This window comes from Heterodontus francisci, chromosome 43 (assembly GCF_036365525.1).
Source record: "Heterodontus francisci isolate sHetFra1 chromosome 43, sHetFra1.hap1, whole genome shotgun sequence".
Taxonomy (NCBI): Eukaryota; Metazoa; Chordata; class Chondrichthyes; order Heterodontiformes; family Heterodontidae; genus Heterodontus; species Heterodontus francisci.
In genome coordinates this window covers 27,870,978-27,884,729 of record NC_090413.1, presented here as the reverse complement: position 1 = coordinate 27,884,729, position 13,752 = coordinate 27,870,978, and the positions used below count along the sequence as shown (strand labels likewise).

The 13,752-nt window shown below is 44.2% G+C and overlaps 1 protein-coding gene across 1 annotated transcript in view; it reads left to right on the top strand.

Moving 5' to 3' along the window:
• ppan (peter pan homolog) overlaps nt 1-8,033 on the top strand; it is a 42,668-nt gene extending 34,635 nt beyond the window's left edge. Inside the window, exons 13-15 of the mRNA XM_068021028.1 lie at nt 668-735; nt 3,231-3,318; nt 3,952-8,033. Coding sequence (XP_067877129.1) covers nt 668-735; nt 3,231-3,318; nt 3,952-4,904 — 1,109 coding nt within the window. The 3' untranslated portion in view covers nt 4,905-8,033. The remainder of the gene's footprint in view (nt 1-667; nt 736-3,230; nt 3,319-3,951) is intronic.
• The last annotated feature ends 5,719 nt before the right edge of the window (nt 8,034-13,752 follow it).

Sequence of the window (13,752 nt, the reverse complement as noted above, 5' to 3'; positions counted from 1 at the left end):
CAGTTTTCTTTTTAATAGATGAAGTTTTTACCAGTCCTTTGGGGGGGGGGGGGGGACTCTCAATAACACACAAAGTCTTAAAACCAATAATCAAGTATGAGTGGAAATTGCAGGTGATTACAAACCAGACTTTCTCCCTCAGAGCTGTGACGGTATCGAGTTTCCCATTATCAACAGCCAGAAAGAATAAGATTTTGGGCAACTAATGAATACAGCCACATGATATGATGTTGTTTGGCTGTTTGCTAAAAGATACAGCCCTGTCCTCCCTCCCTTTGAAATCTTGCCAAGTTAAAGGGAGTTACAAAACCGTGCGGAGCAGAAATACACCGACTGGCATCTGTGTTATTTTGTTTCAGTCAGTACTCTCTCCCCTCTCAGTCAGAAGGGTGTGGGTTTAAGTCCCACTCCAGAAACATCAGCACTTCCAAAAGAGAAGGTGTTAATAGGACAGGGTCACAGAGAATAACTGACCCTATTCTATCAACACCTTCCCTTTTGATATCTCTTGCCCCACCCCCACTTTATTTGCTGATAACCTATTACATTTCTAACCTTTGCCAGTACTGACGAAGGGTCACTGACCCGAAACGTTAACTCTGCTTCTGTCTCCACAGATGCTGCCAGACCTGCTGAGTATTTCCAGCATTTCTTGTTTTGATTTCAGATTTCCAGCATCTGCAGTATTTTGCTTTCACTAAAACGGACGATCTGATCATTATCACATTGCTGTTTGTGGGAGCTTGCTGTGTGCAGATTGGCTGTGGTGTTTCCCACATTACAACAGAGACTACACCTCAAAGGTTCCGAAGAAGGGTCACTGACCCGAAACGTTAACTCTGCTTCTCTTTTCACAGATGCTGCCAGACCTGCTGAGTGAATCCAGCATTTCTTGTTTTTATTTACCTCACAGGTACTTCATTGGTTGTAAAGTGCTTTGGGACGTCCTGAGATTGTGAAAGGTGCTAGAGGAATGGAAGTCCCATCTGAAAGATGGCACCTCTGACAGTGCAGCACTCCCTCTGTATTTCACTGAAGTGTTAGCCTGGCTTTCTGTGCTGAACTTTCTGGAGTCAGAGGGAATAGTGTTACTGCCTGAACCACAGCTGGCAATACTGGCCTAGCTACACTTTGGTCACTATAGTCAGGAGGCCTGCATACAAAAAAGCACTGCCAAGTGGTCTACAAACACTGTCGTCTCTCTGACTGAGATTGGTAATTTAGCACGAGTTTTGAGGTGAACTTATTGAACCTTGAATCTCTTACTGATCTGAGAGAGAGGAACTTTGGACCATGGTGTGGATTTGATTCCATGAACTGAATGTCAGTGCCCCCTAATTTTTCCAGTTGTGGTTTATTTTCCGTTTTGATTCCAGTGCCCCGGCACTTAAATAAAAACAAGAAATGCTGGAACCACTCAGCAGGTCTGGCAGTATCTGTGGAGAGAGAAGCAGAGTTAACGTTTCAGGTCAGTGACCCTTCTTCACTAAAGCCTGGCTACTCAACCTGAACCCAACTAGACCCGACTACATGTGTCAGCTTTGGATCGGGTCGGGTCTAAATTCTGAGTCCAGCATTCGGGCTCGGGTCGGGTCGGGCTGGAGACTGGTTCCAAGAAGTCACGGGATCAGGCTTACCCATGATTCCCCACAACTCCAGGCTGCTGCCGGAGCGGATGAAGGAGATTTGTGTCAGGTTGGGTCGAGAGTGAGAAATAATTAAAGGACTCAGGCTCGGGACGGGTTGGGGTTGGCTGTCGTCAGGTTGGGCCCAGGTCGAGTTTTAGTTTTATACCCGAGCCAGACTTTACCGGGCACAAACAAAATTATTCTGAGAATAGAGCTGAGGTCAACTTCAGCAGCTGCTGTCTGTGCACTAATTTGACTTTGTCCAATAAAACTTCTTGCAGTTTTGAAATTTTGATTCTACTGTTATGATCTCGAAATCACCTCTTTTTTTTAAAGCTTGTTTTATATCTGTAGGTTTCACAGTCTGCGTACAGCTTGGTTGCAGGTTTCCTGCATCACATCAGTGACTGTATTCAAAAGTATTTTTTGTCTGTAAACATCCTGAGATGGCGAAATGTGCAATGGAAATAAAAGAAAAAGACTTGCATTTCTATAGCACCTTTCACACCCTCGGGATGTCCTAAAGTGCTTTACAGCCAATTAAGTACTTTTTGAAATGTAGTCACTGTTGTAATGTCATAAATGCAGCAGCCAATTTACACACAGCAAGATCCCACAAACAGCAATGTGATAATGATCAGATAACCTGTTTTAGTGATGTTGATTGTGGGATGAATATTGGCCCAGGACACTGGGGAGAACTGCCCTACTCTTCTTCGAAATAGTGCCATGGGATCTTTTACATCCACCTGAGAGAGCAGACGGGGCCTCAGTTTAACATCTCATCTGAAAGAGGGCACCTTCAACACTGCAGCACTCCCTCAGTGCTGCACTCAAGAATCTGGAGTGGGACTTGAGCCCACAGTTTTTGACTCAGAGGTGAGACTGATACTCACAGAGACACAGACGCAAGTCCTTTCATTTGTTCTTTAACTGTCTCCTAACAAAATTATATTGTCAGAACTTACATATTTTCACGTAATATAATCAGGGAATTCCATTAGGGGTAAAAACAGAAAATGCTGGAAATACTCAGCAAGTCTGGCAGCATCTGTGGAGCGAGAAACCGAGTTAACGCTTCAGGTCGATGACAGAATTCTAATGAAAGGTTACAGACCTGAAACGTTAACTCTGTTTCTCTCTCCACTGATGTTGCCAGACTTGCTGAATATTTCCAGCATTTTCTATTATTATTTCAGATTTCCAGCATCCACGGTATTTTGCTTTTGAATTCCATGTATATCCCACAATGTTTATGTCTCTGATATATTTTACAATCTGCAACTTGCAGTCTGCACGCCGGGCCCCAGCGCTGAGATAACACAGCAAGTACAGTAGAAACATTTCCGCCATTCTCTAACTGCAGGAATGATTGAAACAATTAGGAAGACTGAATGTTCCTTTCTCAAAGCCTGTAATCCAGATACTATTTCCATTTAGAAGAGAATTCAATTCGGGAAGTGAAATCTACTTGACGAGAGTGGCTGAATCTTGGTGGGTGGGAGAAGGAGGACCCTTGATTGCCTGCCTCTCCCTATCTCGGGGCCCTGGAGCTTTTAAAAAAAAACTTTCAAATTGATACTGTGTTGAATACAAAACCAGATCTCGGCAGAGAAACAGCAACCTGAGTTAGAGGTGGGAGTTCAGGAGCCAATCCGGAGTCTTACAGACTGCCGTGAGCACGATTTAGGTGTGAATCAGAAGGTACGACAGTGCTGAAAACATTGCTCAAAGTTTGATTGGTTTGGGCCAGGAAGATCCTATTGGGTGCCCCTTCCTCTGTCGGGTAATTCTAGCTTTATTCCATAATGATCATCCTGGTGTTTGTGGGCGGCACAGCACCGCAGCCTCACAGCTCCAGCGACCCGGGTTCAGTTCTGGGTACTGCCTTTGCGGAGTTTGCAAGTTCTCCCTGTGACCGCGTGGGTTTCCTCCGGGTGCTCCAGTTTCCTCCCACAGCCAAAGACTTGCAGGTTGACAGGTAAATTGGCCATTGTAAATTGCCCCTAGTGTAGGTAGGTGGTAGGAGAATGGTGGGCATGTGGTAGGGAATATGGGATTAATGTAGGATTAGTATAAATGGGTGGTTGTTGGTCGGCACAGACTCGGTGGGCTGATGGGCCTGTTTCAGTGCTGTATTTCTAAATAAATAAAATAAATATTCATTTTCAGAATCCCTGTAAACTCTCTCGTTATATCTACAAGAGATTGGATACCCAGTGACTGACGATAACTGCAGGTCCAGCCAACGCAAACAAGTCACTAACCCGTCACACAGGAGCTGAGTGTGAGAGGCAGCAGGGTGATCTCAGACTGGGCTGAGGGCAAGTGAAAATGACGGAAGGAGTGAGTACTTGGTCAAATGCTTCCTTTGCTGAGATCCAGAAGGCATTGCTGCCCCCGATGTTTGGCATTGAGTTTACTTTGGCTTTCATCGTCAACATTCTGGCCATCTGGGTGTTCCTCAGCCGAAAGCAGGCCTGGCACACTGGCATCACCTTCGCCTTCAACCTGGCAGTGAATGACCTGCTGTATGTCATCACCCTGCCTCTGTTGATTCTGTACTATACCAATGGCAAGGACTGGACATTTGGAAAAGTGCTTTGTAAAATTGAACGCTTCCTGTTCAACTGTAACCTATACGGAAGCATGTTCCTCATCGCAGGCATCAGCTTGAACCGTTACCTGTCGATTGTACACCCCATGTTCACTCACAATTACGTACGGGCTAAACATGCCTGGATTGTCTGCCTGGTTATATGGATCCTGGCCATTGCCATCACCTCGCCGGCATTTGTCTTCTCGGAAGTGACGCAGAATGGGAACAAGTCGGAGTGTTTGGGCTCCGCCAGCAAAGAGGCTTTGCCCCGTTACTTTCCGTACAGCCTGTTTCTAGCTGTTCTCGGCTGTGCTGTTCCATTCACAATGACTGTCATTTCCTACATTTCCATATTCAGGGAGGTGAGCAGCAGCCAGAGTGTAGATAGATCCGAGCGAAGGCAGGTAGCTCTCCTGGTCAGTGTTGTCATTGTGCTGTACACTGTATCCTTCATCCCGTACACAGTACTGCGGAATGTTAACCTGTATCGGCGGTTACACAACTTGGACAAGGGAAAAGCCAGCCACATATACACAGCCTACCAGGTGAGCAAGTGCCTGCTCACTCTCAGTATGTGCATCCACCCACTGCTGTATGCCACCTTACTGCATGGCTTCAAGAGAACCTGTTTGAGATGTACATGGCAGCAAACCAACACTGAGGAAACAAAGTGTTAACCCGAGTTGGTGATTACCACAGTGCTGGATTGCAGGGACTCTGGTCTCATCCTTCAATTGGCCGGACAATGTGTTTATTAATTTATATGAACATACGAATTAGGAGTAGGCCATTCGGCCCCTCGAGCCTGTTCCGCTATTCAACAAGATCATTGCTGATCTGATTGTAATCTTAACTCCACATTCCCGCCTGCCCCAATAACCTTTCACCCCCTTGCTTATCAAGAATCTATCTACCTCTGCCTTAAAAATATTGAAAGACTCTGCTTCCACCGCCTTTTGAGGAAGAGAATTCCAAAGACTCATGACCCTCTGAGAGAAAAAATTTCTCCTCATCTCTGTCTTAAATGGGCGACCCCTTATTTTTAAACAGTGACCCCTAGTTCTAGATTCTCCCACAAGGGGAAACATCCTTTCCACATCCACCCTGTCAAGACCCCTCAGGATCTTATATGTTTCAATCAGGTTGCCTCTTACTCTTCTAAACTCCAACGGATACAAGCCTAGCCTGTCCAATCTTTCCTCATAGTATAGCCCGCCATTCCAGGTATCAGTCTAGTAATAAAAACAAGAAATGCTGGAAATACTCAGCAGGTCTGGCAGCATCTGTGGAGAGAGAAGCAGATGCTGCCAGACATGCTGAGTATTTCCAGCATTTCTTGCTTTAATTTCAGATTTCCAGCATCTGCAGTATTTTGCTTTTATATTAGTCTAATAAACCTTCTCTGTACTGCCTCCAATGCATTTACATCCTTCCTTAAATAAGGAGACCAGTACTGTACACAGTAATCCAGATGTGGTCTCACCAATGCCCTGTATAGCTGAAGCATAACCTCCCTACTTTTCTATTCAATTCCCCTCGCAACAAATGATAACATTCTATTAGCTTTCCTAATTACTTGCTGTACCTGCATACTAACCTTTTGCGATTCATGCACTAGGACACCCAGATCTCCTCTGCATCTCAGAGCTCTGCAATCTCTCACCATTTAGATAATATTCTTTTTTTATTCTTCCTGCCAAAATGGACAATTTCACATTTTCCCACATTATACTCCATTTGCCAGATCACTTAACCTACCTATATCCCTTTGTAGCCCCCTTGTGTCCTCTTCACAACTTACTGTCCTACCTTTGTGTCATCAGCAAATTTAGCAACCATACCTTCAGTCTCTTCATCCAAGTCATTTATATAAATTGTAAAAAGTTGAGGCCCCAGCACTGATCCCTGCGGCACACCACTCGTTACATCTTGCCAACCAGAAAATGACCCATTTATGCCTACTCTCTGTTTCCTGTTAGCTAGCCAATCTTCTATCCATGCCAATATGTTACCCCCTACACCATGAGCTTTTATTTTCTGCAATAACCTTTGATGTGGCATCTTATCAAATGCCTTCTGGAAATCTAAGTACAATACATCCACCGGTTCCCCTTTATCCACAACACATGTAATTCCCTCAAAGGACTCCAATAAATTGGTTAAACATGATTTCCCTTTCACAAAACCATGTTGACTCTGCCTGATTACCTTGAAATTTTCTAAATGCCCTGCCATAACCTCTTTAATAATAACTTCTAACGTTTCCCTAAACAGATGTTAAACTAACTAGCCTGTAGTTTCCTGCTTTCTGTCTCCTTCCCTTTTTGAATGAAGGAGTTACACTCACTATTTTCCAATCTAATGGAACCTTCCCCGAATTTAGGGAATTTTGGAAAATTAAAACCAATACATCAACCGTCTCCCTAGCCATTTCTTTTAAGACCCTAGGATGAAGTCCATCAGGACCCGGGGACTTGTCAGCCCGCAGATCCAACTATTTGCTCAAAATTCTTGAGATGTGGGTGTCACTGGCAAGGTTGACATTTATTGTCCATCTGTTGTGGCCCTGGATACAACTGAGTGTCTTGCTGGATCATTTCAAAAGGCAGTTAAGAGTCAATCAAGTTAGTTTTTGTTTGGAATTGCATATAATCCAGGCTAGGTAAAGGCAACAGCTTTCTATCCCTATTGGGTGTTAGTTGGATTGTTATAACAATCCAGTAGTTTCATGGTCACTTCGCTAACACCAACATTTTATTTTCTCAATGTTGTTTTGTTTTAATGGAATTCAAATTTTCAAACTACCATGGTGGGATTTAAACTCACATATCCAAGACCACCGTGCTAACATACCCCGATGGTTATCCCCATTTGTATCATTGCTGGGCTTTCAAAAACAACATCTCCAACCAAAAACATTGGGGAAATTTTTGGATTGATAAACAGTGACTTCTGAATCTGAAACTGGTGAAGTGGAAATAAGGTTTGCTCAATGGGATTTGAATATGTAACCCTGTACCAGTCACATGACGAGACTGCCCTGTGGTTAAATGTCGGGGAGAAGGGATGGGGACAGACCATGTGATGGTGTTCTAGACGCTTGTGTTACAGACGATTAAGGTGTGGGTCCCAAGGATAAATTCCAACTTATGGCACCGTCAAGTGCAGATTCCCCCTCCCATTCCCCCCGCACAGAATTCCTGAATTTATCTGTTGAAATTTGCAATCCCTCGCACAGCAAATGTCCATTTACCCCATTAGGGCAATGCCAATCTGTACCCAGGAAAGGAGGGAAGATCAAAGCCAGAGTCAGTACACAGCTGATCTCACAATGTTCTCTAATGCCCACACTGGCAGGGTCCTGAGAGGGAAGGGGAAGAAAAAGCGGGAAGAACAGAGGGTTGAGTGATCTGTTTGTGTGCTTGTCACTGAGGTCAGTGATGGAGGTGCACCTTGTTCGCGACTCTAGCTGGTAGAAGCCTGGGTGACTGGCATCAACCTTCCTCTCCTCTGATGGAGCAGGTCTGATGACAACTTCAGGTCCTCCCATTCCTCTCTAAGTAATGCAATCACAGACCAGGAAGCTCTGTTCAGAGTGTCACCATGTGAACCCTCCCAGCTTCGACAGCATTGTGTTATAGGCTGCATGTTTGTTTCTGATCAGATCCAGCAATCCTGAGACATATTATTCCCGCCCTCTGGAGTCCTCCGAGTTCAGCAGTTGGCATTGAAGATCCTTCTGGATTTACGATTGTAAATTTTTGCTTTTAATTTTCTGAATTTCAAATAAAATATTTTATTCACAATTCCTCCTGGTAGTGAAGTGTTACTGTTTTACGTTCCTCCACCTCTCCAGACTCTCATCGTGTTGTTGCCTCTGATTCCTCACTTCCATCTGCTTTTCCAAACTCCTAACTCAAGTTTATCAGTTGATTTCTCACTTCCTTCTCTTTCACATGATTCACCCGTTTCCTGCGCTTAGACTTGGTTTCTTAAAAAAAATTAGACCCTGATTTCCTGACTTATTCTACAGCCCAGATAACTCAGGAACAGGTAGCACAATATAACACGACAGTTGGATCTTCTCTGATATAATCTCAGGAATGCAGGAACATTTGAAAGGCAGGAATCAACTCGAATGCTCGAGTGGGAAGAGTGACCATTATAAAGGCAGGGATTGGGTGCTAGTGAAACTTTTCACCAGAGAAGTGTTACACCACATTCTGACCGGCAAAACCAGCAAAGGCATAGCCTCAAAACAGCTCTAAATAAAAGCCTGTGACATGTCAAACCAAGTGACTACACAGAGAGTGCAGTGGGACAAGGGCTGTTGGACTCACCTTCCCCGATCCCAGCAATTGCTGTACTTGGTCTGGATACCACCCTTCCAAAAGGGCAGCACTCCCTCAGTATTGCCCCTTCGACAGGGCAGCACTCCCTCAGTATTGCCCCTTCGACAGGGCAGCACTCCCTCAGTACTTCCCCTCTGACACTAAGGATCAATTTGAGTATCTACATCAGTGCCATGGCTGAGATCATCTAAACTCAGGCAGGGAATGATCTGCAGTTTTGCTGCTGATGGCTCAGTAACCCACGAGCTTCAATGAACACACATAGTAGGAGATTCCTAAACCGATCCAGTGATAGATGGAGAAATAATCTGTTCCCCATGTAATGTACGCTGCAGAAAACCCTCTGGAGTAAAGTCATTGTGTGTTCTGGTTCAATACTTCCTTTAAAACAGGAAATGTAATTAGGCAAATTGCCTGGAATTAATGACGTACACAGCACATTAAGGCAATCTGTTTATACACAGGATTTAACCCGTCTGCAAGTAATTTCCACTGTAAGGCAGAATGATAAATCTTGACCAGAAATGAGACATTGTGACTCTCTGGATCTTACTTAGAAACACAATGGTTTTTGTGAGGAATGGAAGGGACATGCACTGAAGTTTGAGAGGTAAGTTGTTCGGACAGATTAGAGGCAACATTTTCCTTCCAACTTCTGGATCACTCCTGATGCTGGTGTATTAGAATGAGGTACAAAGCCCACTCAGGCAGCCATTGTGATCCCGGAGAGTCTCATCAGCCTGTTTGCTTGAAGAAGAAAGACTAACATTTACATACTTGCATTCACAACCTAAGGCCACCTCAAAGTGCTTTTCAGCCAATCAAGTACTTTTCAAGTGTGGTCACTGTGCTAACGTCAGAAATGCAGCAGCCAATTTGCACACAGCAAGATCCCACAAACAGCAATGAGATAAATCATCAGATAATCTGTTTTAGTGATGTCGGTTGAGGGATAAATATTGACCAGGACACTGGGGAGAACTCCCCTCTCTTCTTCAAATAGTGCCCTAGGAACTTTTACATCCATCTGAGAGGGCAGATAGGGCACCACTGAAATTGGAGCACCCTGGACCACCCAGTACCACCCTGATACCTCAGCCTCAAAGGGAGGCTTGATTCTTCTGTTTGAGGCTGGAACATTACCACCTCAGCAAGGTATTTTGATGTGAACTGTATTAAGATGCACAGCGCCATTTTACTGGGGTAGGGGAACCTGAGTGACATCTTCAACAAAACCTGTTGTGTATTGCCATAATTTCCTATTTTAATTTCAGCCATCTCCTGTGTATCCTCATTGCTTACGGATATCCCGTGGCATTGTTTGTAGTGAATCGGAGATTAGGCAGGTTTCAAACTTCAGCTGTCCGAGTCCCAACAGGAAATCTTAATGCGTATCCTAGAAAAACCCAACAATCAGGAATAAGTAAATAGAGATGCTCCCAGCTCACTCAGAGAGGTTGCACTGCCATGCTGAAGAGCCAACCTTTGTTTTAAATAATGATTGGCTTCCAAGCTTTACTCTGTAACCCTAAGTGTTGTTACGACTGAGGCAGGAGTAATGCACTGTCAATTCAGTTCCGTCACTCCACATGTTGTAGCATATTATTAAAGTTTTCCCACCCAACTGGAAAAACAGCCAAATTAAACACTCTAGTAACCCCCAGAATAAAGCAGACCAAACCAGGTATCTGTAGACAACACTGACTTAGGCAGCACAGTGGCGCAGTGGTTAGCACTGCAGCCTTACAGCTCCAGGGACCCGGGTTCAATTCTGGGTACTGCCTGTGTGGAGTTTGCAAGTTCTCCCTGTGTCTGTGTGGGTTTTCGCCGGTGGCTCCGGTTTCCTCCCACAGCCAAAGACTTGCAGTTGATAGGTAAATTGGCCATTATAAATTGTCACTAGTATAGGTAGATGGTAGGGGAATATAGGGACAGGTGGGGATGTTGTAGGAATGTAGGATTAGTATAAATGGGTGGTTGATGGTCAGCACAGACTCGGTGGGCCAAAGGGCCTGTTTCAATGCTGTATCTCTAAATAAAAATTAACTATTTATTTAATAAAACTAAACCTTAAACACGGTTAAGATAAACCTATGTCGAAAGACCTTATAACTTCTTATTTTAGTCTAACTCCCCCATTCACACACATACTCAAAAATCATGGTTAACTGATTTTAAAAGTGGTGTTTTTAAAAATTAGCTGTTTCTTAAGAATAAATAAATAAGTAATTCTTTGTGGGTTATATTCCTGATGGGTGAGGTATCTTAGTGTGAGAATAATCAAATGCCTCTCAAAGTCTTCACACAGATTTGATGAAACAGTTCTTCAGTAAATAGGCATTCAAACTCTTCAGCTGCAGCAGGCATCAAACATTTCTCTAAACAAGCAGTGTAGCAATGGGTCCACTCAGAATTTAAAATCGACAGTTTCTCAGTCGAACCTTTACTCGAGCAATTCAAAAGGTCTCTTCAAAGGGTTTTTTTTCCTCCTTCAGCAATTAACATGGCCTGTAGCTCATTGTAGAATTTTTGCTGAGAAATAGACAGCTCTTTTGTTCAGTAGCACGCTTCGCTGGTGAGCCTCTCAAAACCCGTTTCAGTCAGTTTTTCCACACAGTTAAGTTGAAACATTACACCATGTGACCTTTTCTCCTACTGTTGCCTCGGTAACAAGATGCAGCTGTGGCACACTGTGCCTCAGAAATCCAAAGCTTCTCTCCCTGTCTTAAAGGTACACTTTTTTAACAGAATGTTAAAGGTACTCTGTTGTAATCCAAGGAGAAAATACATACAGTTTGGTGACAGAGTAATAACTTGTTCCATTTTTAAAATTTCAGCAGTCTGGTCAGTTGCTGTTGCCACTGTGGCTAATACCGCCAAGTATGTCAACAGTAATGTTATATGTATTCCTGATTATCGACACAAACGTTGGTGATTACAAGATTTTTAGTTTCTTTTTAAGTGTCACTGCTCTTCATGAGAATGTCTTTGGCAAAACTTAAGTCCCCCTTGGAAGCCCTGTGGTGCTTTAATATGTTAAAAGTGCTGTATAAATGCAAATTGCTGTTATTTTAATGGTCTTCTCTCCATGTACGAAGGGACTTCTCTGTACTGCCATTCAGTCAGATCATGGCTGATCTGTATTTCAACTCCATTTACCTGCTGTTGAGCCAAGATCCCTTGATACCCATCAATAATCCAGCAATCTCAGTATTGAAAACTCCAACTGACCCCCAACATCTGCAGCCTTTTGGGGAGAGAGTTCCAGACTTTCATTGCCCTGATGAAAGGTCACAGACCTGAAATGCTATCTCTGCTTCTCTCTCCACAGATCTGCTGAGTATTTCCAGCACGTTCTGTTTTTATTCCAGATTTTCACGACCCTTTGTGGAAAAAAAAGTGTTTCCTGATTTCACTGCTAACCAAGGATCACTTCTGATCCCGGGTCACACCCAAGATCTTAAATAATTTTTCCAGATGCTGATTTACCTGAGTCTGTATCACTCTCATCTTCCCAGGCTGTAGATGGCATCGTTTCACTCGGTCTTCCTGAGCTGTAGGTGGTGCTGTTTTTATTCGGTCCTCCCAGTCCTCCCAGGCCGTAAGTGGTAAAGCCTGGCTACCCGACCTGAACCCGACCAAGCCCGACTACATGTGTCGGGTTTGGGTCAGGTCAGGTCTATATTCTGCGTCCAGCATTCGGGCTCAGGTCGGGTCAGGCTGGACTGTACTGTTTTGTTTCATATTGCTTTTGTTTTAGTCTATGATCCTTTTCTGCTTCAAAAATATGTTTGTTATTTTCAGGTCGGGTTCAGGTTGGCTGTTGTCGGCTCAGGCCCGGGTCGTGTTTTAATTTTATACCCAAGCCAGGCTTTAGTAAGTGGCGCTGCTTCACTTGGTCCTCCCAGGCTGTAGGTGGCACCGTTTGACTCAGTCCTCCCAGGCTTTCGGTGGCACTGTTTGACTCGGTGCTCTTGGGCTGTAGGTGTTTGTTTCATCTTTATGTTGTTTCTGGTTCCCAGATGTTAGAAAGAATCACCCTTTAATCTTGGAAAAGGCTGGAGTCATTCTGGTTTATTACAGCACCATGCTTTGTACTGTAGAACCTGATTCTTGTGTTACATATAAAATGACTCTCCAGTGCAGCCGTGAATGAGGCCCCCCACTGGAACACTTAAACATAACTAGTTCCTGGCTAATTAGTTCCTAACACTTTACAGATAGTGTAACAATATATATATATAAAAAACATGTTCTTTGACTCGGTCCTCCTGGCCTGTAAGAGCTGCTGCTTCACTCGGTCCTCCTGGCCTGTAAATGCCGCTGCTTTGCTCAGTCCTCCCAGCCTGTAAGTGCCGCTGCTTCACTCGTCCTCCTGGCTGTAGGTGGCAAGCTTTGACTCGGTCCTCCCAGCCTGTAAGTGCCGCTGCTTCACTCGGTCCTCCTGGCTGTAGATGGGCCAGTTCTGATGAAAGGTCACCGACCTGAAACATTAACTCTGCTTCTCTCTCCACAGATGCTGCAGACTTGTTGAATATTTCCAGCACTTTCCGTTTTTATTTCAGATTTCCAGCATCTGTTATATTTTGCCTTTATATTACTGTAAGTGGTGCAGTTTGACTCGGTCCTCCCAGGCGTTAGGTGGCACTGCTTCACTCGGAGCTCCTGGACTGTAGATGATGCTGAAATAAAAACAAGAAATGCTGGAAATGCTCAGCAGGTTTAGTAGCATCTGTGGAGAGAGAAGCAGAGTTAACGTTTCAGGTCAGTGACCCTTCATCAGAACTGGCACAGGCTAGAAATGTTTTAAGCAAGCAAAGTGGGGCAAGAGATAAGAAAAGAGGTGTTGATAAGACAAGGTCACAGAGAATAACTGACCAGAAGGTCATGGAACAAAGGCAAACGGTATGTTAATGGTGTGGTGAAAGACAAAGCGTTAGTGCAGAGAAGGTGTTAATTGACAGAAAACTGAACAGCCTGGCCCCAAGCATAAACATGAAAAAAACAGTGGGTTTCTTTTGGGCCTCCTTATCTCGAGAGACAATGGGTAAGCGCCTGGAGGTGGTCAGTGGTTTGTGAAGAAGCGCCTGGAGTGGCTATAAAGGCCAATTCTAGAGTGACAGGCTCTTCCACAGGTGCTGCAGAGAAATTTGTTTGTTGGGGCTGTTGCACA